We start from the raw sequence: 25,947 nt of genomic DNA, 5'->3' as shown, positions 1-25,947 counted from the left end.
TCACTGGCGTACAGAAGGACCGCCTTCACATTGTATTAAAAATACAAATTTTGGTTTTTTACCTGATATTTTCCATTTTCCCATATTGGATAGAATTGTATGAAGGCAGCATTTGCCTTTTTAATGTGGTTTTGCACGTCATCTCCAGCTCCACCATCTTCCGTCACTATACTACCCAGATACAGGAATGAGTTGACTCTTCACCCACTGCTCCCATATTAACAGTGGCACCTCCATGTCCCTGAATTTACTCTCATTTCGTTTGTTTTGCCTATATTTATCTTGAGGCCAGCAGTCTCTGCTTCTTCGTACAGTAAGTTTAATTTAGCTTGCATATCAGTCAGCCTTTGAGCTAATAAAACTATGTCGTCTGCAAAATCCAAATCCTACAGACGTTCGTGGATCCCCCACTGGATTCCTCGTCTCCTGCCTGCTGTGATTCTTCTCATGAGTATAGAACAAGTAGAAAAAGTGTTGGTGACAAAAATGCAATCCTGCCGGACTCCAGTTGTTACTTTTATGGGTTCTGTCATATTTCCCTTGTGGAACACGTAACATTTTTAGCCATCATATAGATCTCTTATGCTGTTTAAGATCTTCTGTGGTATACCATACTTCCGCAACACCTGCCAGAGTACTTTATGTTTCACGGAACCGAAGGCCTTTTGAAAAACAAAGAACGCCAGGTACATGGTTGCTTGGAATTCTTTGCTTTGCTCTTAAATGATCCTAAGAGTGTTAATAAGATCAACACAATTGCGTTGTGCCCTAAAACCGGCCTGTTCTTTACGCGGACGATTTTCAATAGGCTACTTAATTCTGTTTAATAAATACTGCACAGTAACAAAGGTTAAAATACTACACACGTTTTCCCAGCGGTACAGTTTAAACAATACACATGAGTTTGTAAATAAAATATTTAGGGTACAGTCACACAGCCGATTCTGTATTTACATTTCTTGATGTAATTTATACACTTGACTGAGAGACAGTGGAAATAATCAATAACAAACTTACATAAAACAAACAAAAATGGCTATAGGAGAAATATAATTAATGGAATGATTAGAACTGACGTTATCCTACAAGTATTTCACTTTCAGTGGCAAGATGGTTCACCAACCCAAAGGGCTAGCCTTGGAAAATTGCCTATCCAGCACTAAAGCTGAGATTTATCTTAGACATTTGGAACACCAAGTTTCATGGAAAACTTTGCAACAGCCAGTAAAATTCTCTGCTGTTGTCACAACATGGATGATGCCACTGCGTTAATGAAACAGCAGGGAAGATGGGTGTTATTCACCGGACTTTTAAAAAAAAATTAATTATTATTTATTAAACTTGAAATGCTTTTCAATGGAACTGTAGGTCATTTCACAGAATGTACTACATTTTTCACAGCTGCCAAGTGGTTCGTATCTATCTTTCTTATGTGATAATAAAATTAATCTTTCCTTTAATAGTCATCAATTCCTTTTTATTCGTTGGTCTTGTAGTACAGGGTGACACAGAATAGCGGGAATGTTTGAAATGAGTAGTGGCAGCCATGGGCAGGTGGCAGCACTGCGGGTTCGTGGCAGTTAGCGAGTAAACAGTCCGCCATTTCAGTAATCATGGATCAGTGGAAGAGACAACAGCGCGCGTTAACCATAAAAATGTTTTATAAAAATAATGATAGTTTGGTAGCGGCGCAGAGGGAGTTTCGACGTTTTTATAATTTAGGACGTCATGATGCCGATCCGCCGAAACACGCGATAAAATGTTAGATTAATAACTTTGAAGAGACTGGATCTGCCCTCAAGAAGAAACCAACAAGACGACCAAGAAGTGTGCGTTCTCAAACGAACATTGATTGATGTTGTACGCGAGTCTGTCTTACGGAGCCCACGGCGTTCACTTCGTAAGCAAGCAGCAGTGGTTGGAATATCCCGGGGAGAGTGTTCGAAGGGTTCTTCATCTTGATTTAAAATTTCATCCGTACAAACTACAAATGGTGCAACAATTGAAGGACAACGGTTACCAGTTACGATTAGGCTACCTCAAGTCTACACGACTCGACCAAGAACCCTGGATGAGTTAAAATAGAGAATTCGGGATGGAATTCACAGTATTCCAGCTAAGATGTTGCAGCGGTCAATGAGGAATCTCAATAGCAGATTTCACGAATGTATTCGTACCGGAGGACGCCATCTAAAGGACGTAATTTTAAAAAAATGATAAATGCTATCAATGCTTCGTAAATGGCAAATTTGTAAGGTTTCAATTACTATGAATGCAATTCTTTCCTTCATCACTTCTACTTTTACTGAACTGTGGAAACATTCCTGTTTTTCTGTGTCATCCTGTATAACTTCAGGTATTTACAGTACACAATTTGTTTCGCAAACTCGATGTGTCTATATAAATGTTGTCAACAGCAGCACTGCTGATTACCATAACTCTTGTTACAAATTGTAGGAGGAAGGGTTTGACTAAGGTACAGGGAAATGCCAGAGTAGTTCGTGATCCCTAAATAACTATTAATTCTAACATGAAGATCTTAATCTGGGCAAAGCGAAACGAAACGACACAAAACTGCACAACCACGCTTAATAAGTAGAGAAACGTGTCGAAGCTATATTGCCACATATTGCTGCTAACCAGCCAGCCAGACAGGCAGGCAGCCATGATGCATTCGCGAATCTCATGCTATCCATCAGACTGCCTGGGTTTCCATGCGATCAACGACCGATCACTGATATTTGCTCACGTACGTGTGGTACACAAAGCGAGCAGTTGCCTATGCGATGGCCCGCTCCGATCCGTCGCTCGTGTGTGGGTCCCTTAAGAGACGTCATCTGACAAAGCTGAAAGAAACAGAGATTTTTTATGTCGAACGAGCCTACACCGCCGTGTACGTCCCTTACCACATCGCCGTATTCCGAGAACAGATGGTCGTTCGCGAACTAACGGGTCCAAAGGAACGGTTCTTCAAGATGAACGGAAAGAGCGAGGAACGAATTCTAAGGAACGGTCTCTCATAGTTCACTTCGGTTGCGGCTTTCTACTTCTAGTTCCCGGGAAAGGGAAACGGTCGATCTCGTTCCCGCAACGGCACGTCGCCCGGTCTCGTTCCAGTCTCCGTCCCGTTCCCGCCTGTCTCGGTCTCGCTCGGTCGGACTCGTCCTCCTTCGCGTGGCCACTCGTCGCAGTTCCACTGCCGACTGCTCATGGTTAGTTCAGTATCGAGGTGTTGGTCATTTCGTTCGCTACGCGCGCCTATTCTAGATCTGCTTCAAACCTTTTTTCAGGTCTGAACCTCTGGCTCTTTGCGTATTCTATTCAACGTCCATTACTGGTAATTAAAATGTATTTTATAATTACGTTAATTACGTAAAAATTACATGGTATTTAATACCTACATCTTTTCAGTTTACTTCACTATTTCGATAAACAGCAGAAGAAATACTTATAAAAAGGCAAGATTTTTTTGTTTTTACACATGCAAAGGAAGTCGGCACGGCACACACGAGTGGCTATTTTCCGTCTTTTTTTGATCCAAGGTAAAAGAGCATGTTCATTGTTACGGAAGGCAGACCGACTTACAACCGAATGAAGGCGCGCTCCATAATCAAGTGTCTGGTGTCACATTTTGTAAAGAGAATACGATAAATTCTACAATATTATTTCAGTGGTACAGGGTGGCGCACGAAAAATCGGCCCCGAGTACTAGACTAGTCATTGTCGCCCACCAATTGTCATCTATTGTTTCGAAGTAGTTGTTTGCATTAGCTTATTTGTTATTTCTTCACTGCCTAATTATTACATGTCTATCTATTCTGCTCGTAGCACTCAACAAATCGTGCGTAATTGGAGAGCAGTCTCAACTCGGGGCCGGTTTTTCGTGCGCCACCTTATATTTTTCACTGTGATCAGCCGCATAACGCTACAGTTCGCTAAATGAGAGGTTTTGCAGAATCACGAAAATTACAAGTGTGTGAGAATTCTGTTATGAATAAAAACTATGTACTCCAGGGGGGAGGCAAGTGCCCTCTTTTGGCGCCTTCCATCTTCAGTCACCTATGCAACTAATTTTCAATTTTTCATAAGAACCATATACCAAGTGCAAATGAACGGTGAACGAGTAAAAATGAACGGTTCCCAAAAAAAGAACCATCACCAGGGAACTAGTTCCCAAGAATGAGAGAGTTTGCCAATCTCTAGTTCATAGAGGCCGGCCGTGCCTGGGACGCAGGGACCAGCGCCATTCCAAGAACTGTTCAACAGGGATCATTTTCGGCGGAGGAACTACTTCGGCCGCAACTCCTGCGGTGTCAATACCACCACCCAGTCAGAAAAGCCAACCAACGACGATCTCGCTATCCCTGATAGCGGCGACCAATCATGCGAGTCTACTGTATTCACCCCGTGCGGTATTATAACCTTCGACCAAGAGCTGCAGTGGCAGTCCCATCACGGATTCAAATCCTGTAGTTACATCATGAACTCGCGATCGGCAGTACTTCAGTCACCATGGATTAATTGCATCGCCTTTCTGGAATACGTCGTACCCTTGACGAACTTGTTATTGTAATCAGCACAGTCAAATACTGTATCGCTATTTCGACTCGGCCTCAGGCAGAGATTGTACTAACGGAAGTATTATTACTTGTGTTAAGAGTTGTTATCAAGGCAGTTGCGAGTTACAGTAAACTAGATCCTTCCGGACTCAGACTAATTTATAGTGTAATGATTTCAGAATACTACAATGGCAGTCAGACAGAGTGTTGTACCTCATCTGAAATCATTACCTTCACAATAGTGGCACAGTCGGTATTGTGATTTCACACTTATGCATCCACAACGTTTCATCGGATATCTGAAAGATTGCAGATTCCCACTGTCGTAATTGTTGTTGCTGTTGCTGTTGTTGTTGTTGTTGTGGTCTTCAGTCCTGAGGCTGGTTTGATGCAGCTCTCCATGCTACTCTATACTGTGCAAGCTGCTTCATCTCCCAGTACCTCCTGCAACCTACATCCTTCTGAATCTGCTTAATGTATTCATCTCTTGGTCTCCCTCTACGATTTTTACCCTCCACGCTGCCCTCCAATACTAAATTGGTGATCCCTTGATGCCTCAGAACATGACCTGCCAACCGATCCCTTCTTCTAGACAAGTTGTGCCGCAAACTTCTCTTCTCCCCAATCCTATTCAATACTTCATCATTAGTTATGTGATCTACCCATCTAATCTTCAGCATTCTTCTGTAGCACCACATTTCAAAAGCTTCTATTCTCTTCTTGTCCAAACTATTTATCGTCCCTGTTTCACTTCCATACATGGCTACACTTCATACAAATACTTTCAGAAATGACATCCTGACACTTAAATCTATACTTGATGTTAACAAATTTCTCTTCTTCAGAAACGCTTTCCTTCCCATTGCCAGTCTACATTTTATATCCTCTCTAATTCGACCATCATCAGTTATTTTGCTCCCCAAATAGCAAAACTACTTTAAGTGTCTCATTTCCTAATCTAATACTCTCAGCATCACCCGATTTAATTCGACTACATTCCATTATCCTCGTTTTGCTTTTGTTGATGTTCATCTTATATCCTCCTTTCAAGACACTATCCACTCCGTTCAACTGCTCTTCCAAGTCCTTTGCCGTCTCTGACAGAATTACAACGTCATCGGCGAACCACAAAGTTTTTATTTCTTCTCCATGGATTTTAATACCTACTCCGAATTTTTCTTTTGTTTCCTTCACTGCTTGCTCAACATACAGATTGAATAACATCGAGGAGAGGCTACAACCCTGCCTCACTCCCATCCCTTTCATGTCTCTCGACTCTTATAACTGCCATCTGCTTTCTGTACAAATTGTAAATAGCCTTTCGCTCCCTCTATTTTACCCCTGCCACCGTCAGAATTTGAAAGAGAGTATTCCAGTCAACATTGTCAAAAGCTTTCTCTAAGTCTACAAATGCTAGAAACGTAGGTTTGCCATTCCTTAATCTAGCTTCTAAGATGAGTCGTAGGGTCAGTATTGCCTTACGTGTTCCAACATTTCTACGGAATCCAAACTGATCTTCCCCGAGATCGGCTTCTACTAGTTTTTCCATTCTTCTGTAAAGAATTTGCGTTAGTATTTTGCAGCTGTGACTTACTAAACTGATAGTTCGGTAATTTTCACATCTGTCAACACCTGCTTTCTTTGGGATTGGAATTATTATATTTCGCCTGTTTCATACATCTTGCTCACCAGATGGTGGAGTTTTGTCAGGACTGGCTCTCCCAAGGCCGTCAGTAGTTCCAATGGAATGTTGTCTACTCCGGGGGCCTTGTTTCGACTCAGGTCTTTCAGTGCTCTGTCAAACTCTTCAAGCAGTATCGTATCTCCCATTTCATCTTCATCTACATCCTCTTCCATTTCCATAATATTGTCCTCAAGTACGTCGCCCTTGTATAGACCTTCTATATACTCCTTCCAACTTTCCCTTCTTTGCTTAGAACTGGGTTTCCATCTGAGCTCTTGATGTTCAGACAAGTGGTTCTCTTTTCTCCAAAGGTCTCTTTTATCTTCCTGTAGGCAGTATCTTTCTTACCCCTAGTGAGATAAGCCTCTACATCCTTACATTTGTCCTCTAGCCATCCCTGCTTAGCCATTTTGCACTTCCTGTAGATTTTATTTTTGAGACGTTTGTATTCCTTTTTGCCTGCTTCATTTACTGCATTTTTTATATTTTCTCCTTTCATCAATTAAATTCAATATATCTTCTGTTACCCAAGGATTTCTACTAGCCCTCGTCTTTTTACCTACTTGAACCTCTGCTGCCTTCACTACATCATCCCTCAAAGCTACCCATTCTTCTTCTACTGTATTTCTTTCCCCCATTCCTGTCAATTGTTCCCTTGTGCTCTCCCTGAAACTCTGTACAATCTCTGGTTCTTTCAGTTTATCCAGGTCCCATCTCCTCAGATTCCCACCTTTTTGCAGTTTCTTCAGTTTTAATCTACAGGTCATAACCAATAGATTGTGGTCAGAGTCCACATCTGCCCCTGGAAATGTCTTACAATTTAAAACCTGGTTCCTAAATCTCTGTCTTACCATTAGATAACCTATCTGAAACCTGTCAGTATCTCGAGGCTTCTTCCACGTATACAGCCTTCTTTTATGATTCTTGAACCAAGTGTTAGCTATGATTAAGTTGTGTGCAAAATTCTACCACGCGGCTTCCTCTTTCATTTCTTAGCCCCAATCCATATTCACCTACTACGTTTCCTTCTCTCCCTTTTCCTACTACCGAATTCCAGTCACCCATGACTATTAAATTTTCGTCACCCTTCACTATCTGAATAATTTCTTTTATTTCATCATACATTTCTTCAATTTCTTCGTCATCTGCAGAGCTAGTTGGCATATAAACTTGTACTACTGTAATAGGCGTGGGCTTCGTATCTATCTTGGCCACAATGATGCGTTCACTATGCTGTTTGTAGTAGCTTACCCACATTCCTATTTTCCTATTCATTATTAAACCTACTCCTGCATTACCCCTATTTGATTTTGTGTTTATAACCCAGTAGTCACCTGAGCAAAAGTCTTGTTCCTCCTGCCACCGAACTTCACTAATTCCCACTATATCTAACTTTAACCTATCCATTTCCCATTTTAAATTTTCTAACCTACCTGCCCGATTAAGGGATCTGACATTCCACGCTCCGATCCGTAGAACGCCAGTTTTCTTTCTCCTGATAACGACATCCTCTTGAGTAGTCCCCGCCTGGAGATCCGAATGGGGGACTATTTTACCTCCGGAATATTTTACCCAAGAGGACGCCATCATCATTTAACCATACAGTAAAGCTGCGTGCCCTCGGGAAAAATTACGGCCGTAGTTTCCCCTTGCTTTCCGTTCGCAGTACCAGCACAGCAAGGCCGTTTTGGTTAGTGTTACAAGGCCAGATCAGTCAATCATCCAGACTGTTGCCCTTGCAACTACTGAAAAGGCTGCTGCCCCTCTTCAGGAGCCACACGTTTGTCTGGCCTCTCAACAGATACCCCTCCGTTGTGGTTGCACCTACGGTACGGCTATCTGTATCGCTGAGGCACGCAAGCCTCCCCACCAACGGCAAGGTCCATGGTTCATGGGGGGGGATTGCGTAATTCTGCCTCATGAACATTGATTGAATCTTGTGAATAAGGTATGGGAGACGTCCACAAAGTAATGTTACAAAATTTTTTTACACAAACACAAATTAAGATATTATTGTGAAGCCAACAGGAACACAAGAATATGGGAATTGTGAATCCGCCTTGACGCAAAACATTTTTTTTTAAATTGTTTACTTATTTATTCCCCAAATTAGATTCAGCGACAATCATCATCATCAGTGGGTTCTTGAAATCTAAAGCATGCGGGAAATAGCATAGTTATATAAACACAGTAACACATTATTAAACTTTCACTGTTTGTTTTTTGAATATAGTTTTCTGTGGGTACTTTCATACTACCTTATTTATTATTTACGTTTTATGGCCTTCATTGGACCACTCTAGCCAACTTCATACACAGAATTTTTCAGTTTCCTGTCAGCCGAGTACTTCTTCATTCTCTCGGATCTCATCCTTCTTTCTTCATCGGAAATCACCCTTCCTACTGTCTGTTTGTTGATTCTCGTTTGCAGCCTGGGTTGTTTCTCTGTGAGTTTCCTGATTTATTTACTGTACGTTATGGCTTTTTTTAAAGAATTGTTGTCGCTGTTTGTGACACATTTCTGTGCTTTTCCTGCTGCCGCTTTTCTCGGTATACATCATGTCATCTGCAACTGTGTGAGTGGCTGTTAATAAACAAATACTAAATGGTGAACGTCACATATTAAGGTCTACGGCCCCTTAACTGTGTAAAAAATTGAAGCTTCAAAGTCAAAAAAGTTTGGTCCCTTAACTGTGTAAAAAAACAAACTTCGAAGTCAATGCAACCAAAGGGTACGGCCATTTATGTCACACATTTTGATACTAGCAAACTCACTAATCAATACCTACAGGATACTTCCCGTCGACCTAGAATCACGATATTCGGCAAGAACTGTACAAGTAAAGGAAAAGTCCGAAAAGAGATAATTTGTAATTATATCACACGAAAAAAATTTTCTTTCGTCATTTGTTATGTGACTTCGAAGTTAAAATTAAAACATTCTCGAAAGTCTACAATTCCCGGGCTCGATATATTGCCAGTATCAATGTCGATTCCAGGCAAAGATCATCGAAATCCTCGATTCCCGTGATGAACTGTTTGTATATATAATTAAGTTTGTACTGAACTCTCAGAGCGTCAGTCCTAGTCCTACCGCACATAATCAACATTTACTTCAATGCATTTTGTCAATCATGGGATAAGTTATTTAGTACCTGCGTCGCAAATTTCTCTCGCAAACTCCTTAAACCACTATCGGAAATGTGTTTTCATCTACGTATTCCTTCAATTTACAAAATAAATTATAGTCGCTAGGTATGAGATCGGGACACTGGGAGGGGTGGTTTAGCTGTTTAGCATATTCCAACTAAAAGGGCTCTCTTGCGCTGCTAGAGCAGCGGCGGCCTAGCGTTGTCACGAAGTAGGCAGACTCCCTTCATCTGTATTCCATGTCGTCAAAAAATAGTTCAAATGGCTCTGAGCACTATGGGACTTAACATATGAGGTCATCAGTCCCCTAGAACTGAGAACTACTTAAACCTAACTAACCTAAGGACATCACACACATCCATGCCCGAGGCAGGATTCGAACCTGCGACCGTAGCAGTCGCGCGGTTCCGGACTGAAGCGCCTAGAACCGCTCGGCCGGCTCCATGGCCTCAAATCACTGAAAAAAAGGCTATACCATGCAAAAGGTGGAGTAGAAGATTTTCTTTTTCACCTCTTTCATATGGTCGGAACGACTGGAAAACCAAGTTTTGCCAACAAAATTTATGTTGGCTTCAACTTTCTGTAACCAAAAAACTTTGAAAATTTCGATCTTTGACCTCAGTTTCTTGGGCTCCTAGCGCCTTGACGCCTATTTCTTTTTTTTAAATCGCACCAAATTCTCTATAAATTTGATTACTACAATTCTTTCGTGCGCCCAATATGAAGGGCCCCTATATTTCGTCAAAAAATAATGACTTTCAAACTTTGTGCAAAATGATAAAACACTATTTATTTCAGTTTCCGTTTGTATAGTACAAATATATTACGTTATGTTACACTAAGGAACTGAACAACTCACTTTGCTGCACGATCAGCTGACATGTTTAATGAAACGAAGTGAAGAATTAAAAACGTTTCTGAACTTACTCCTTATTCAATGTGTCTATCAGTAAAAGACACCCGAAAAGAAACAAATTCTTCATTCTACAACGCCTTAGTTCCAGTGAACGATGCGATTTCAGTTGCACAGAATAAATTTTTTGTCGTTGATGGAGGGTATTTTAATACACCTTGTACTTTAGCTTTGAAATGTTTCCTTCAAATCAATAGCCCAATGTTAAGTTTCTCACCTACAGCGTTAGTCTGGATCTCAATTTGCTATTGTATTTGATGGACACCCACGTGTGGAAGAGTAATGTAGCACAATGAGGGCTGAGAGAATTCGTAGGTCTAGAACACATTCTTCGGTTTGAAGTAGTTGTTGAATCAGAGATGATAATCCAAGTCCCTGAGAGCAAGTATTTATCCGCCAAACGAAACAAGATCAGGAACAAGAAGATGGCGCCGTTATGCTTGTAACATGTACAGTTTCAAGAAGTTGGAAGTTCACAGTCATAGTGAAAGAAGATACTGACCTCCTTGTGCTCATGCTTTATTTAACACAATGCATCGAAAACTTATTTTTTCTAATACCTGGAAGAGGAAGTGTAGACGACAAATGGTTCTGCAATCCAATCTGTAAGTTCGTCAGTGGGCATATGATCATCGCTCACGCCGTTGGTGAATGTGATACAATAGATTGTTTTCTTTTTTGTCACAGAAAAATAATTTTTTTCAGTTTAGTAAGAAACACAAACACTTACTCAGCACACATGCAAGAAACCAGACGCTAACCGTGAGGAAATAACAGCTGGAGAACAGTTTATCATCACACTGTACAGTGGAGGTGTCAGCAGTTTCCAGACAACAGACGATTTGTCAGCCATTCACAAAGTCTGCCACAAAAAGCTAGTTCATTCTTGCAAGGCTGCCACTCGCAAAATATGCTGCGCAACATAACTCTTTACGGAGTTGCCAGTAAGTCCAAAATCGAATGGGAAACTGGAAACTCCCGAGTAACCACAAGCCGAGGCCTGTTGTAATGAGCCAAGCTAAAACATCTGAGTCAGTTCTTCACGTTGTTTCATGCTCATGTAGCGGAGGTGTGGCGAAGCATACCTCTGCAGAAAAGCAGGTTTGAATTGTTCTATTTGCAAGAACTGCAGTGGAGTCACCTGTGAAAACGTGCCAGAATTCTTATATGAAGAAAGATAAGAAATGTTTTATGGACTTTTTATTAAGGAAACAGGCATCAGAATCAACGAACTCGAAGAGGCTGAATCACTGTTGAAAGAACAGGTCGATGTAGCACCCACTAGATCTGCTTACCATGACCCTACTACTAAATGAATTTTTGGTGACAGAAAACGTGAACCACCGAAACGTTGGAAGTGACTTACCCGTATCCATTTCAAGTGCACCGAACGTTGAAGTACGCTGTTGTAAGTATTCCGCATCCAGAAGCAGTAATAGTGAGTGTTAGCAAATGTTAATGTCTTTTTAATTATAATAAAACTAAGTTTCATTTGTATTGCATGATTTTTTTATACAAGTATAATTAGCTACCTATTTTGGTTTGACTATATCATCTAATTATAATTCAGTTTTCTGGTTATTTTATATATAACACAATGAGTAAGAGCTGTAGTTTTATAAATGTGCATGAGTCAGGGCTGAAATGCCCTGAAGCTTAAATTCGACAAATAATGTACGTATCACAATAATACATGGGATATTTTGTCATTTTGCACGAAGTTTGAAAAATCATTTTTTGACGAACTCTGGCACCCGTCATACTGGATACAGAAAAAAAGTTGTAGGAATAAATTTTTTAGAGAATCTTGTTCCCCTTTAAAATGAAAATCGACGTCAAAGGGCTAGGAGCATAAGAAACTGAGATATTTTTGAAAAAAACTGAGAAAGTCCTACATTCTCAGTTTTTTGACTACAAAAAGTTTGGCCGACAGATTTTGTTGGCAAAACTTGGTTTTCCAATCTTTCCAACCATATGAGCAAGTAAAAAAATCTCGCACCTCATCTTTTTCGTGTTTTATCTGTCTGGGCTACTTGTTCCATACTGCTCTGCGAAGTTTCTTGTGAGCCTCTCTCTATCGTGCAGAGTTGATTGTTTCGCCTCTTGGTAAGAATTCGACAAGCAGAACCCCTTTTACGTCACAGAAAACGGCTGACATGACTCTTCGAGCTGACTGGTGGGTTTAGAATTTTGTTGTTGTAGGGGAATGACTGTGGCACCAATGCACTGGGTATTGTAGTAAACCTGTGTTTCATCCCCAGTCACTGGTGTCGAGAAAAATAAGAGTACATCTTATCATTCGAAAAACGACCAAAAAAACTCTTACGCGACTCGGACTCTGTTGATTTTCTGTTCTGCAGTAAGCATCTTTGGAACCCATCATAAACATAAAAAACATAAATTGGGATATCCAAGTCGATCCCTCCCGATTTCATGTTCGAAAAATTTGGGGCAGTTCGTGCAGGTCATCAATGATCACGCGGTGATCCGAACGGATAATCTCTTCAAGATTTTGCACCAATTCGTCATGGAATGGCATCCACATCTCTCGTCATCGTGATTTTCCGTTCTCCCGAAAGTAAAAATCCGTAACCATTGTGTCACGTGTTGCCGTGACATAACCTCCTCCCCATGCACTGACACGATTTCGCGACGAATTTCGGCACCATTCACACCCTTTGCAATCAGGTAGCGCGCTCTTCGCAATATGGCAATATGACAGCGCTCTTCTTCAACCGTCACCGTGGGAATCGGGACGCTACTGTTGACCGTTAGTCCTTTTCCAGTCATTCATTTCAGTCTGTGCTACCATACGTAAGTGGCACAGACTGTGAAAATCTCAATTCCCTGGCAGAACTAATGGCATTGTAAACTTACTTTCCGGATATCCTTCGTATTTTCTGCAATACAGTGCCCTACGATTCCTCTGCCTTCTCACATTGTTCTCGGAACATTCAGTGTGTTTTTGGGTAGAGTTGCCACCATTTCTCTGCACTTGGTTATTTCTGAAAAGTTCCTTGCATTCTTACCTCATTGGTAGACATTTTGGACTAAATTTTTTAATTGTCTTGTGATTCTTACTGAATGTGTAATTTTCCGGATGACCCACCAAGTTGATTTAACGGTTCCACTTTTTATTCATCTCCACTCCTTCTGGTCATATAAAAAAGCAACCATTTCTCTTATTACTAATGCTAGTGCTTCGGTTTTTAAACTAGTTCAGAAACTTTTCCAGTATTAGTATCTGAGTGAACTTATATAATATTGTCGAAATCAAATTAGTTCTCTATTTTCAGAGTTCCCTGCTCATGGCGTCGGCGTATCACAGTTCCCATTGAACTTAAGGCACCTGGTCAATCGTGCACTGACTAGATTATCATCTCGCAGGGTCTCTCCCACAACAGTAATTTTAAATGTGAAAACAAAGATTGTGCTCTTTCTTATGCGGTCGGTGCTGTGAGGAATATGTCAACTGAGTACACCTCAGATGCTGGGCTACACAATGACCTCACCTGTCTGGATAATTCTACATTACAGGAACGCTTATCAGCTGTGCAAGCCTTCGAACAAGTCAAACTGTCAGATCAGATGCTTCACTGAAAGGAATGTGAAGTCTTTCAGACGATTTTTCAGGGTTCTGTGTCTCCCGCTGGTACAAAGACCAGTTACCACATCAAGCACCTAGACCTTGAACTACATCCCCCCCCAAGACCAGTGCTCACCCCCCGTCAAACGTCACTCTCAATGTTTTGTGACTCATGACAGAGTCTTGCTATTACATATGCACAAAACTCTTATTTTACCGTAAGCAGGGTCATAAGGCACAAAGAGTGCCTCAAGAAATTATGTCACACTGACAAGTGCTCCATTTTCACCACTATCATAGATAATTCGGTGCATTCCAAGGATTTACCTCGCACCAACAAGTGTTCCATTTTTACTACAAATGGAGACAATCCCGTGATTCCGTTACCTCACAGGACGTATCTCCTTGTGAAAATTTTGGTGCTAGTGCATACAGTATTTTCTCTAAGGATAACTGTGACTTGATGTAGTTAAATCTAGCAGTGGGGACCACGTTTCTTCACATTCTGCTAACATTATGTTTGTGGATATCATAATTAATGGTCAAATGATTCAGTTTCAAATAGAAACTGGTGCATCTAAGTCACTTATCAATGCTGCTACTTATGCTTCCATTGGATCTCTCAAGTGTTCAAATTTACTAGCACTCTTTAAAATTCGAATCAACATGCAGTGACAATTAAAGTTATTTGTCATGTACATGTCAGTATAAATAAACTTGAGTGCCAACCCACTTCCTCGTGATGTGTCACCAAAACAACTTTCAATAGCATGGGCCTTGATCTCTTCCAGCATCTGCATTTCAGGATCCACAAGTCTGATCCCTTCCCATGCCACTGTTTTTCAGGTGGCTGACCATGCCTGCAATGCAGTGAGCAACACCAGCCCAATAGTTGCTCAATAGGGGTGATTTTAAGCAGAGGAGCTATTTGGGCCACATCTCCTGCAGGAGACATTTCAAGATTATGATGGCAACAAAACCAATCAGTGATGTCTCCTTATCACTGATATCAGAGGCCAATCATGCATCTCCACCGTATTTATCTGCACGGTATGATAACCTGTGACTGAGGGTTGCAGAGGCTGTCTCATCAGAGTCAAATCCTGGAGTGGTATCACTGTCACAAATGACAGTTCTTCAGTTACCATGGATTAATAAAGAAAACCATACTGGAATATACCACAGCTGTGACAATCTCGCCGTTTAACCAGCACAGTCAAATACTGTGTCATTATTTGGACTCAGCCTCAGATAGAGATTGTTCTATCATAAGTGTTGTGTACTTATGGTCAGAGTTTATATCAACATATTTGCACTTTCAGAACACTAAATTGGACAGTCATTCAGAGTGACACACTTTCATCTTCACTGACAGCATGTCACAAAACTTACAACAACCTGCCAGTACATTAAATCAGCAGGGCCATTTTATTGACAGTGCACTTTTTTAGGAAAAGGCCTCTTGCAATCATCCACCTTGACATAATGCTCATATGAGAACAACCCTACTCACTGGGAAGAGAGAACAGTGCCACTTCCGCTCGCACACCATCCTAGCAGCAAACCAGTTGCCTTCCATACTCACTGTACTGCGTGCCATAAAATGTCACCAAGAAGCAGCAAATGCAATTAACTATGACTATCACATTCTGTTCCCTGTAACTTAAGTTGCATCATAAGTGTTCATTTTTATAATTTTATTGGTTTCTGCCTCTTACAGTTCTACAATTCCAATAGTTTACACTTTTACTATTTTAACAGCCCACTGCACTGTCAATTAAAAGTGAACCATGATCAAGCCAGCATTTAACCCCGATCAAGAAAAAATTCGACTGCATCTATGTCAATTAAAGTTAATCATGGGAGTTGATCACTATTAAAGTTGACCGAAGTCGGAAGAGATTGATTACCTTGAATTGATCACGATTAAAATAAACACATTCCTTCTCAAACAGAACCACACTCCCCATGGCACAGTAACAATACAATAAAAATCTGAAGAGGGCACGTAAGTATCACAGACCAAGGAGGTCATGGTATTTTGACCTCCTTGTCACGGACAGACAGTAATTACCATTATCTTCGCATGTACAATGGGCAGTTTTCTTTGTAAAACACAGAGTTAACCACAGTCAAATTCCCAGTTACCTTTATGTGTTTTGATAATAATCATTTAACACTGATGCAGCACAGACAACTTTAATGCATTGAAGCTTTGACTATGATCACAGGACTTTTGGTTATCTTGCTTGTTTAATTGACAATGATGCAGCCAGCTCAAAGCTATTAAATTCAATTTTAGTTACTGCACTTAATTCCACTTACATAAATTTGCTATTTTATACCTTAAACTGTTTACACTTTCACTGTTCGTAACCCATAACATTTTGTACTATTTTTTACAGTTTTACTTTTTATAATTTTAATATAAGACACTCTTTACACAAGTTACTATAATGTTTACCAAATGTAAATCCATTATGCTCTTAACATCCCTCCCATTCCCTGCTTTCTTTAGCCTTTTAGCCTTTCCCAAGCCCCCCTCATTCCAATTTTTCTGCCATACCCCACTATTACCTCTTCTCCCCTCCCTCAACCCGTTGCCTATCTAAAACTTAGACCACAGTTACATACCACAGTGTGCAGATAGACATACAATGGGCTACTGACATCCATTTTGATAAATTCAACAGCTGTACAACACACCTGTGTTTTTTTAAAGTATCTGACAGTAAAGATTTTGCTTTACTTTATTTTGGATCTGAAGGTGATCCAGGGAGATCAAAATTAGTCATACTGCACTGGGACTAAAATATAAACAATATTAAGAAAGTTTTAGATATCAACTGCTAAATGTTCTCACAATGAATAAGTCAGTCATAGCGACTTCTTCAATTCTTTAGTTGCCTTTTCAATTACTGCCTTGTTATTTTATACTTAACTGTGTCAAGATCAGTGACATTCAACATTAACAGGCCTCAAGATCTCAAAGTAAATTGTGTCAGTATTTAAATATAACTATCTTTCAATAATGTTATTAATAAACATTTAAAGATTTTATGAATTATCAGACACCTATTCACTGTTCAACAATTGCCGAAAACTCTGGAAGAGGACGAGGACTGAAACAGCTTCCAGTAAACTACTTAAAACCATGTGAATTCTTTGAAACCAACTAACTCAAGGTTGCATGCATTTGCTTGAAGACCGACCCACACAAACACAAAATAAATATCCACAGTCATTGTGGCACAAGCCTTATAGCCCTGTGTCAAATCCCTTGCAGCCTCTTTTCCTGGAAATGGTGATCAAATATCTGAAGTTGGGCAATGCAGTTCAGAACAACCTGCCTCCATTAAGTACAAAAAGCGACAGAAACTGCCAGACACAGAGCAACCTTCAAATGGTACAAATGGCTCTGAGTACTATGGGATAAGTGTTGAATATAATTTGCAATGAAACAAAGTATCAATCCTCCTTCCCCCCCCCCCCCCCCCCTCCTGAAATTAATAAATAAATAAATTTACTGGAAAAATTAAGTTTAATGATTGTTAGAAGACAGTAAAATTTTTCTGATATTTTCTTCACCCACAAGCATCAACTCATGTCAAAACATCCAGATCTTAATACAAAAAAATTCCTATAAACCAACTGTGTTCACCATTCATCCACGAATAGCTTACGATAGCTTAATATCAAAAATTATCTCAAATACCCTAATTTAATTATTTCAGAAGAAACAACCAGATTTCTGTATTAAATCGCGAAAAAAAGATCCTTCAAATTTGAGCTCTCTTATGATTTATAATGGATGCAGCAATAAATCAGAATCATTGGTAGTCATCAGAAATCTTAGGACCACATTAAATGACTCTTAATGTACAAGCACAAAAAAGAAAAATGTCATCAAAAACTGTTCAACAAAGTGTTCAAGGAATTTGGATGAAAAGAAAAATTTGCAGAGTATATAACCTCGAAAAAAGAAAAACCAACAACAGAGAATTTAAAATAAAGTCCTACAAAGTAAACGAGCAATTTTGTACACACAGGGACACCTGATAATTGAAACTGAAACATACTTTAATTACAAAAAATCATACACATCACATAAGAAACCTACTTTCAAAAACTGCCCTCAATCAGTTTGCATAATTCAGTATTAGGATCAATAAATCCAATGGAAGAATGTAAAAGAAATCAGAGAAGAATAAATCTGAAAAGATAACTCAGCACAACAGCTAAACAAATCAGTCACATCCAAAACTTGGACATGGCAATGAATGTAACGAATGAAAAGCTGTTTATTTCTGCAAGTTTTAACTTGATCCAGATCCCATTATTGTGGAATTCACATTGGTTATTACTTATGGGAATACGAGAGGAAAGAAAACTGTTGCTCACGATAATAACGAGGCAAACATCTCACCTAAGACCTAATACTGCAAAAAAAAATTGTGTACAATAAAGGGTTATCAAAGGAAAGGTACAGGGCACAGAGGGGAAGGAAAAATATCTGGAAAGGTGAATGATGTTACAAAAGGGTAAAGTTACCTGCAGGTTATTGAAGAACAGAACAAAGTGGAATTGTCCAGTCAATAATTGTTATTAACATAGCTATATCAAAAAAGAAGATTACTTTTAGTGGTATTCTTGACTAATAACACTATTTTAAATTTGTGGGTAAGTAAATGAAATTGTAGTTCTCTGATTCGAAATTTTCCGTACTGTTTTTTTTTTCAGTCTTTTAAGCTAACATATAATTTGGAGCCTATGTGAAACTCAGAGTAAAGTCTCTTAACTGAGACTTAATGCTTGTACAGACTTTCCATCCAGTTCTTACAAGGCTACTGGCAACACAGTGTAAATCTCCACGCTGTGTCAGATCCTTAAACACGCATGGACTGTAACTGAATGTCACTAAATGCTATGTATAATACAATTCATGGTTAGGCAGAGCCCCAAGTGCCTTACAATACTGTTGACCCACAACAGCACTCCAGTCCATGAACATCAGTAACCCGAATTAAGTCATCTATTTTACAATGAATTTCCGATGTAGGGAAAATACTATCATTTGCATATGCAAAAATATGTTTAATATGACAATAATCACTGCATCAACAAACTTATTTGGTACACGAGCCAGATTTCTTCACAACAGTTAATATTCTTCGGTAACGTTTGTTAACAGAGGTAGTGTTAAAGAAATGTATTAATATATATCTCGAAACGAAGTTACTTGCCTTGTGGATATTCAACTAGAGTCAGCGAAAGAGGAACCCAAACAAGCTTGTCATCCGTCGAGAGTTTGGCTGTGTGTATTACATGCTCTTCTTCTGAAGCTGCCATCTTTGTTGCTGTGTATTCCCGGCATTCCATACTGGCAAAATGTCAACATGTGGCACAAGCAAGCCGGCGCTGTCTTTCAACATATTTGCAAAATGTGAAAAGTCAAAGGCACGGACAAGCATAATGAGTTTACCACACTATGACGTTGAAACACCAGTCTTTATGCCGGTCGGAACGCAGGTAGGAAATGTTCTAAACGTTTACATACGTTTTGCCACGTGCACTAATCCATCGAAGCTAGGTTATTGCAGTACCGACGTGCGCAATGTATGAAGTTTGTTATAGATTTTGTTTTTGTAGAAACATATACAGTGTACCCAGAATACTGGAGTGTTGCCTTTTGCATGTACCAGAATGATGCAAACAGGGTATTTTTGCCATTTAAAGAATTAACACGTGAGTTGTAAACAATGCATCGGATTAAAACTAATGTGTTTTATAATGAATGTGAAGCCAACAGCCCATCAGTAATTATGTGAGCAATTTTGTTTTTGCGCAGACAACATACCAGCAAAGTAAACAATGCAAGAATTACATGTGTCTACTAAGAGGATTATACTTTTATAGTTGTACTATTATAGTACAATAATAATGCATTACTATTCAAACAGAAAATTGTATGGTTCTATGTTTAACATTTGTCTGTTCTGCAGGGTCTCTCATGCGGCAACACTATCTTTCCCGATGTGTTAGGTTAAATGGATTTTATAGCGAAGCGTTCGGTACCGCGTCTCGTATTTGACCTGTGATGTCATCAAAATGGACACAGGCGACTTCTAAATCCAATATGGCGCCCATAACTTGACGTCACTCATGCGACAGTAATATACATTGTGCGCCGGGAAGATTAGCGATAGCACAAATGCCGTTGGCAGAAAATAACTAATAAATTAAAAGAACGTATACAAGGTATCAGCAATTACGTAACATTTTCGCTATTCTCTTCTTGGATCAACAGGAATATTCGATACTAGTCGATGGCTTTAACCAGTAACGTAATGTTCATGGCTTCTGTGACGTCACAGTTTGGTTGTGATGAGCGGCTAATCTGCAAATTAGTCTGAGATGTAGATTAGACTGGAAGGCGACGTTGGTGTTTTTTTGAGCCGTCGAAGTCAGCACATGTCAAAGTAAACATTTGGTTTTAGTGGCACAGTGATCTGTAGCTTATCCCATCTGGGAGAAAAAAAAGAGTCACCACTAATATTATGGTACAGTCATGTAGCTTGCACATTTGTCACATGATTCCCATGTCACTGGTCACGACCGACGAGTGCTATCGAAAGATCCTTTTTATTCCTCTTTTTCAGTATGAAAAGGAGTGGAGAGCATAAAAAAGTTTTTCCCTTGATCATGCTTCCCCCCCCCCCCCCAACCAACTAACCATAAAGCATATGCTGTCAAATAATATATAAAACAGGTCTTTCGAAATTTTCACATTAGATTATCTCTCTTGCACTTACCTCAGTAAAATCCCTTAGCATGAAGCAATATGGACATCAGGTGTTATCTTAGATATATTAGAATTTGAAATTCAAAATTTTAAACTAGTGTAACTGTCTATATTAGAATTTGAAATGCAAAATTTGAAACTAGTGTAACTGTCTCACAATTGCCAGGAGAGACAGCGTAAGTGCTACACTCTCTCAGATAGATATAGCTAATGAACTATACCTAATTGGTTCATGCTTCAACAGTCTTCTGCTAGTTTTCTCCAGTGGAGTTTCCAAACATGGTTAGTGAAGGCTGGTGCTACAGTTCACTGATCAGAGACAAACTACCACGCATTTTGTGCTAGCGTAGAAATTTGCACACCATCACTTTTTATTGGCTACATCTTTAACTGGTTTTATTACCAGAGAGATGCTAGTCATACAAAATAATAGAATCTAGTGAAAATTGACAGCCATCTATATAGTGTTTGATTTGTGTCATGATGTGTTATAGATGGTGTCTGGGATGTATTTGTTTGTATGTTTCGTTGTAGATGTCCACCATAAGCTCTGTTTATAGTCATTTATTTCTTGTGCATGGTGTATAGGTCCAGTGAGACAGCATTTCTTTGAGGGAAATGTTAATTTGAATGGTGTGTATTACACCTCTCATTATTATTATTATTCTCTTACTTTTTTTATATACATTGAGCATCCTGTAGACATATTTGTGTCCCTGATCGAAATCCCATGCTTTCTCACTCTGATCCGATGTCTTCAAGTCTTTAATATAGTTAAAGGCATTGAAAAGGGAAAAATTCATGTCCCAAAAAGTAGTATTCCTGTTGAAGTTCCATTAGTTTGCCACAATTTACTTACTGATGAAGAAAGAATGTGAGTCAATAAATAAGTTGCAAGATATGGAAGCACATCAGTTCTGTGACTACTACCATAGAATTCAATTTACTTTCCATAATATTTCCACTGGAAATATAAATACATACATTATCCCACTATTTCACAAGGCATTGAAACCCTGTAGCTGTTGCATCAAATGAGTGACCTCTTGGGCTACTGTCACGTTGTCTTCAAATTGCTGCCCATCAAGATGCTTTTTAATAGGTGCAAGCAGATGGAAATCACTGTGGGGCTGCAGTCAGGGCTTTACAGTGGATGATCTAAATGGCCTCAGTGAAATGTTTGTAGCAGCCCCTATGTTTTTATTGTGTGAGGTTGGCATTGTCATCCAGAAGAATCACACCCTCTGTGAAGATTCTATGTAGTTTCCATCATATGCCCTGTTCCAGTTGCTGCACAGTGCTGCAGTAGGATGCACGATTAACAGTCTCACTACAAGGCTGGAATTTCAGTGAGATAACACAATCACCATAACCCTGTGTGCCAGTGAAACAATAAATGAAAGCTTTTCACACAAATTAATACATTATAGCATTAATGACAACACTCTTATGTTGTTAGCATTTCACCTTTGTAACAGAAATCAGACTGGCTGTCGCAAAAGAATGAAATTAACCTGTGATTGAGGGAGCATAACATTTGGACCCCCACGAAGATCAGTACTGGATCCACTATCATTCTTAACCTATACAGCTGATTCTCTAATGGCTTTAAAGTATCATTCAGAAACTATAATGTTTGCTAATGATACTAGCATACTAATCAAGGGTCCATTTCAGTGTAAGGAGAAACAAATCTAGTGATAGCTGAAAGGTTTAGTTCTATTTTCCCAAAAACTCACATTTTACAACTTCAAAAAAGATGTATTCCCAATCTACTGTCACCTGGAACAGCAACCAACACAATCAGTAAAAAGTATTCGCTTGAGTCTGCCTGTTTGGTTACACAGTACTATCGTCAGACCATCCGTTGGCGAGCTTTTGCTACACTTGCTTCCCAAATAGGTTGATGATGAAAACGTTTTAGCTGAACTGTGATTTGCATAGTCACAACACTAGATATAAAATTAATTTTTTGCCTTATTGTCGAGGGTTCAGTGTAGAGTTGTGTACCCTAGAGTAAAGGTATTCCACAAGCTCCCAACTAACATTGGAAAGCAAGTGCTGTCACTAACCCAAAGGTTTGAACGCCACAGTTCTGTTCTAGGCATTATCCTGCTGGAATCAGTATGCCCTTGCTTTCCTCTGACCTTTGTACTCAGTTACCAAATTAGTTATAGAAGGGCATACTCTTTAATGTGAGTTCAGACCGTAGTGTTACATGGTAATTTTCACATTAACTAGTAGTTGCCACAGGTGAAAGAAGCCACAGATAAAAGTTGCTAGGGCTGACTGGGGATCAAATCCCATACCTTTTGAATTAGTAGTCTGGCATTGGCCCATTTTACAAGGTAAAGCAAAAACATGGGATCCCAACAAATTCAAAAGAAAGTTATTAACCTACTTCATTAGACACTTATTTGTCACGTTAATGTTGTCTAGATTCATAATCCTCAGTATTTGCCCAAAGGCAGGTTTTCACACGATAACTTGTCATGCTCTTTTTCCTTCCACCATCCTCTTCAGATCCACATAATCTCCAGTTCCCTTTATGTCATCTATCATCCCTCACTCTCCTCCCATGAATTAGACCTTCCAAAGCATCTCTTAGCAGACACTCTTGTCTCGGTGAATGTCACAGCCAGTTCTTCTTCCTTTGTCCTCTCACCAGCATTTTTCAACACTGTTTCCTTACTCATTCTTTCCACATCCAGTATTCCTTTTTGGTCTGGACTAATGTTTCCACTCTCCCTTTTGTTTCTGGTTCACCAGTGGTTCGACCTACCTTTCTAAATTGTTTCCATAGTGTGAGCCATTTGGGAAAGAACTTCCTCTTCTTCTGCCTTCCTTCCCCACTTTCCCCACTGTAGACAGACCCCTCCCCCCCCCCCAACCAGGTGATCAGCACATGTAGCTGGTCATTGTGATGGGGCTGATATGTATCCTTCTGGCTGAGGCCCCAGACAACACGTAGATCGCACTTTTGGTACCTGAGCTGTCACTGCCTCTTGTGTGCCAAGAAGTGGTCGCTTGTATTTTTGGGGCATTGGAACTCCCGGGAATGACCGTCATGCCACACAGCCCTTGTGTCGACTGGGTGGTGCCTACGGGGTGAGCCCCTGATCAAATAGGGAGGCACCAGCGTGTATGCTCTGCACATAAAGCGTACTAAGCTCCATACTTCTGGCTGCTCTTCTGCAGTCATCTCTTCAGTCAGGAATGGTTCTCTCTCTGCTCCTACTTTTGCTTCCTTGGCTTTCACTTACCTGGTCGCCTGCCTGAGAGGAAGGCCATGCTTGTCAGCATGGGGTGAAACCCTTTCCCCATTACTTAGTTTGTTTTAGGACAGACGGAGAGACTTTCGCTGATACCAAACTGCTCTTTTTTTGTAGAACATATCAGAGATAAGTTAGGTGAAGTTGACTCACTAATTAAAGCACAATCTGGTTTCATATTGATTAAAATCTCTTCTGCCAGTTAGTCGGCGTCCCTTTGTGTGTGCGAGCGCTTAGGAGACATCCCAGTGAACATCATTCCTCAACAGTCCTTATATATGACCCAAGGCGTTATCTTTGACAGGGACCTCCTCCCTCAATCGCACGAGTAACTCATACTAATATGGAATGGCATGGCATTTATTTCGTCTGGAAAGTCCAGAGAGGACATTAGGACAATTGTGTTGATACTGGTGCTTTCATCGTGGCTTTTGAGAGGTATACCCTTCCAGAAAAGTCAGAGTTATAGTTTACCATTAGAATGTGAAGACCAACTCCCATGCGCTGTTTCTGGCGTCTACATTTTGGTCTGATGTTTTCACAATGTGAAGTGAATCCTGTTTGCAGTGACTATGGCCGCCCTTGCGGGCAGGGATTCCTTGTACCCCACCACCCCAGTGTGTGAACTGTTCTGGCCCACATTATCCTTACTTGCCAGATTGCCCAATCTATAAAAAGGAAAGGGAGATTTAGGAATTTAAAACTCTTGACTCAGCTATTTATTGTCCCCTGAGGCCTTACAGAAATTAGTTCATCTCCATCTGGTACTTTTAACATCTACCTTTGCTTTTGTTACTCTTTTCCTCCTCTTTACCTCCATCCTGTCCTGCTTTCCCTGTCCTCATCCCTGGTGGTTCCTGTTCCTTCCTCTCACAGAAATGCTCCTTCACCTCATCTAGAGAAGAAACCCTCTTCTCTGGCACCCTTTTGGGATACAAGAAGCTTGTTGCTTCATGTCAGATAGACTGCCCATGCTCAGTGGGCCACAAGACACTTGTTCTCTTTTGGATTCAGGTATTGCTGCAACTTGCTTTCTTCCCATCCACACCTCTTCTCACCCTCAAAAGAGGAGGAGGAGCAGAATAAGAAGAAGAAGCAGCAGCTTAAGTCTTGGGATGAGCCCCCCCTCCCCTCGACGTCCCAGGGCATGTGGCTCCCTACCTCTCAATCAGGGTCCGATCTTACATTCATGCATGTCATTCCGTCCTTACTGGTGACAGCCACTTATTGCCAATGCAACTCCAATGGTTATTATCGTCATCTTCCAGAATTGCATTCTCTTCTTCCTCTCTACTCTGTAGCTTCTGCTATATTTCAAGACTCTCATTTTTTGGATACTCGTTCACCAACTCTTCACAGTTTCCAAGTCTTCTACTGGAACCGGGTCGGCCCTTTGCGAGCTTCCAGTGTTGTCTGTACATTGGTCTGGCATGGATGTTATTAGTTCCCGGGTTCTTTGTACTGCACTGGAAGCGGCGGCCATTCAGATTCCTTTAGACTCTGCACTAACAATATGTAATCATTATCTCCCCCAGACTGACCTCCTACTCTTCCTGCTCTCCTTGCCCTCCTTAGACAAGTCTCACCCCCTCCCCCAGCCCTTCCTTCTCCTTGGGATTTTAACAATCATAAGCCTCTATGGGGTGATACTGAAACCACTGACCAGAGAAGGACTGTTGAAGACCTGCTGGCAGTGCTTAATCTCTGCCTCTTTTTAACACTGGAGCCCCATACACTTTAGCGTGGCACGCGGCACTTTCTCAGCCCTTGATCTTTCCATTCATAGCCCGGGATTCCTCCCCTCTGTACATGGGGAGTTCATGACGATTTATGCGACAGCAATCATCTTTTGATCATCTTATCTTTTCTCCAGCATCACTCTCCTGGATGCCCTCGGAGATGGGTCTTTACGAATGCAGATCAGGATGCCTTTTCCTTGGTTGCCATCCCAACGAGCTTCATAAATTGGGCAAGTCAATAA

General features: G+C 40.4%; 2 protein-coding genes across 2 annotated transcripts in view; one reads left to right on the top strand and one right to left on the bottom strand.

The window, feature by feature from the left end:
• LOC124797860 (dolichyldiphosphatase 1-like) overlaps positions 1-19,285 on the bottom strand; it is a 65,201-nt gene extending 45,916 nt beyond the window's left edge. Inside the window, exon 1 of the mRNA XM_047260931.1 lies at positions 19,136-19,285. Coding sequence (XP_047116887.1) covers positions 19,136-19,271 — 136 coding nt within the window. The 5' untranslated portion in view covers positions 19,272-19,285. The remainder of the gene's footprint in view (positions 1-19,135) is intronic.
• Positions 19,265-25,947, top strand: part of LOC124797859 (queuine tRNA-ribosyltransferase catalytic subunit) — a 53,915-nt gene continuing 47,232 nt past the window's right edge. Inside the window, exon 1 of the mRNA XM_047260930.1 lies at positions 19,265-19,421. Within this exon, the coding sequence (XP_047116886.1) occupies positions 19,281-19,421 (141 nt within the window). The 5' untranslated portion in view covers positions 19,265-19,280. The remainder of the gene's footprint in view (positions 19,422-25,947) is intronic.

The sequence above is a fragment of the Schistocerca piceifrons genome, chromosome 5, assembly GCF_021461385.2.
Source record: "Schistocerca piceifrons isolate TAMUIC-IGC-003096 chromosome 5, iqSchPice1.1, whole genome shotgun sequence".
In the NCBI taxonomy this organism is placed as follows: Eukaryota; Metazoa; Arthropoda; class Insecta; order Orthoptera; family Acrididae; genus Schistocerca; species Schistocerca piceifrons.
The sequence above is the reverse complement of the archived record's forward strand: the minus strand, read 5'-3'. Positions and strand labels throughout refer to the sequence as shown.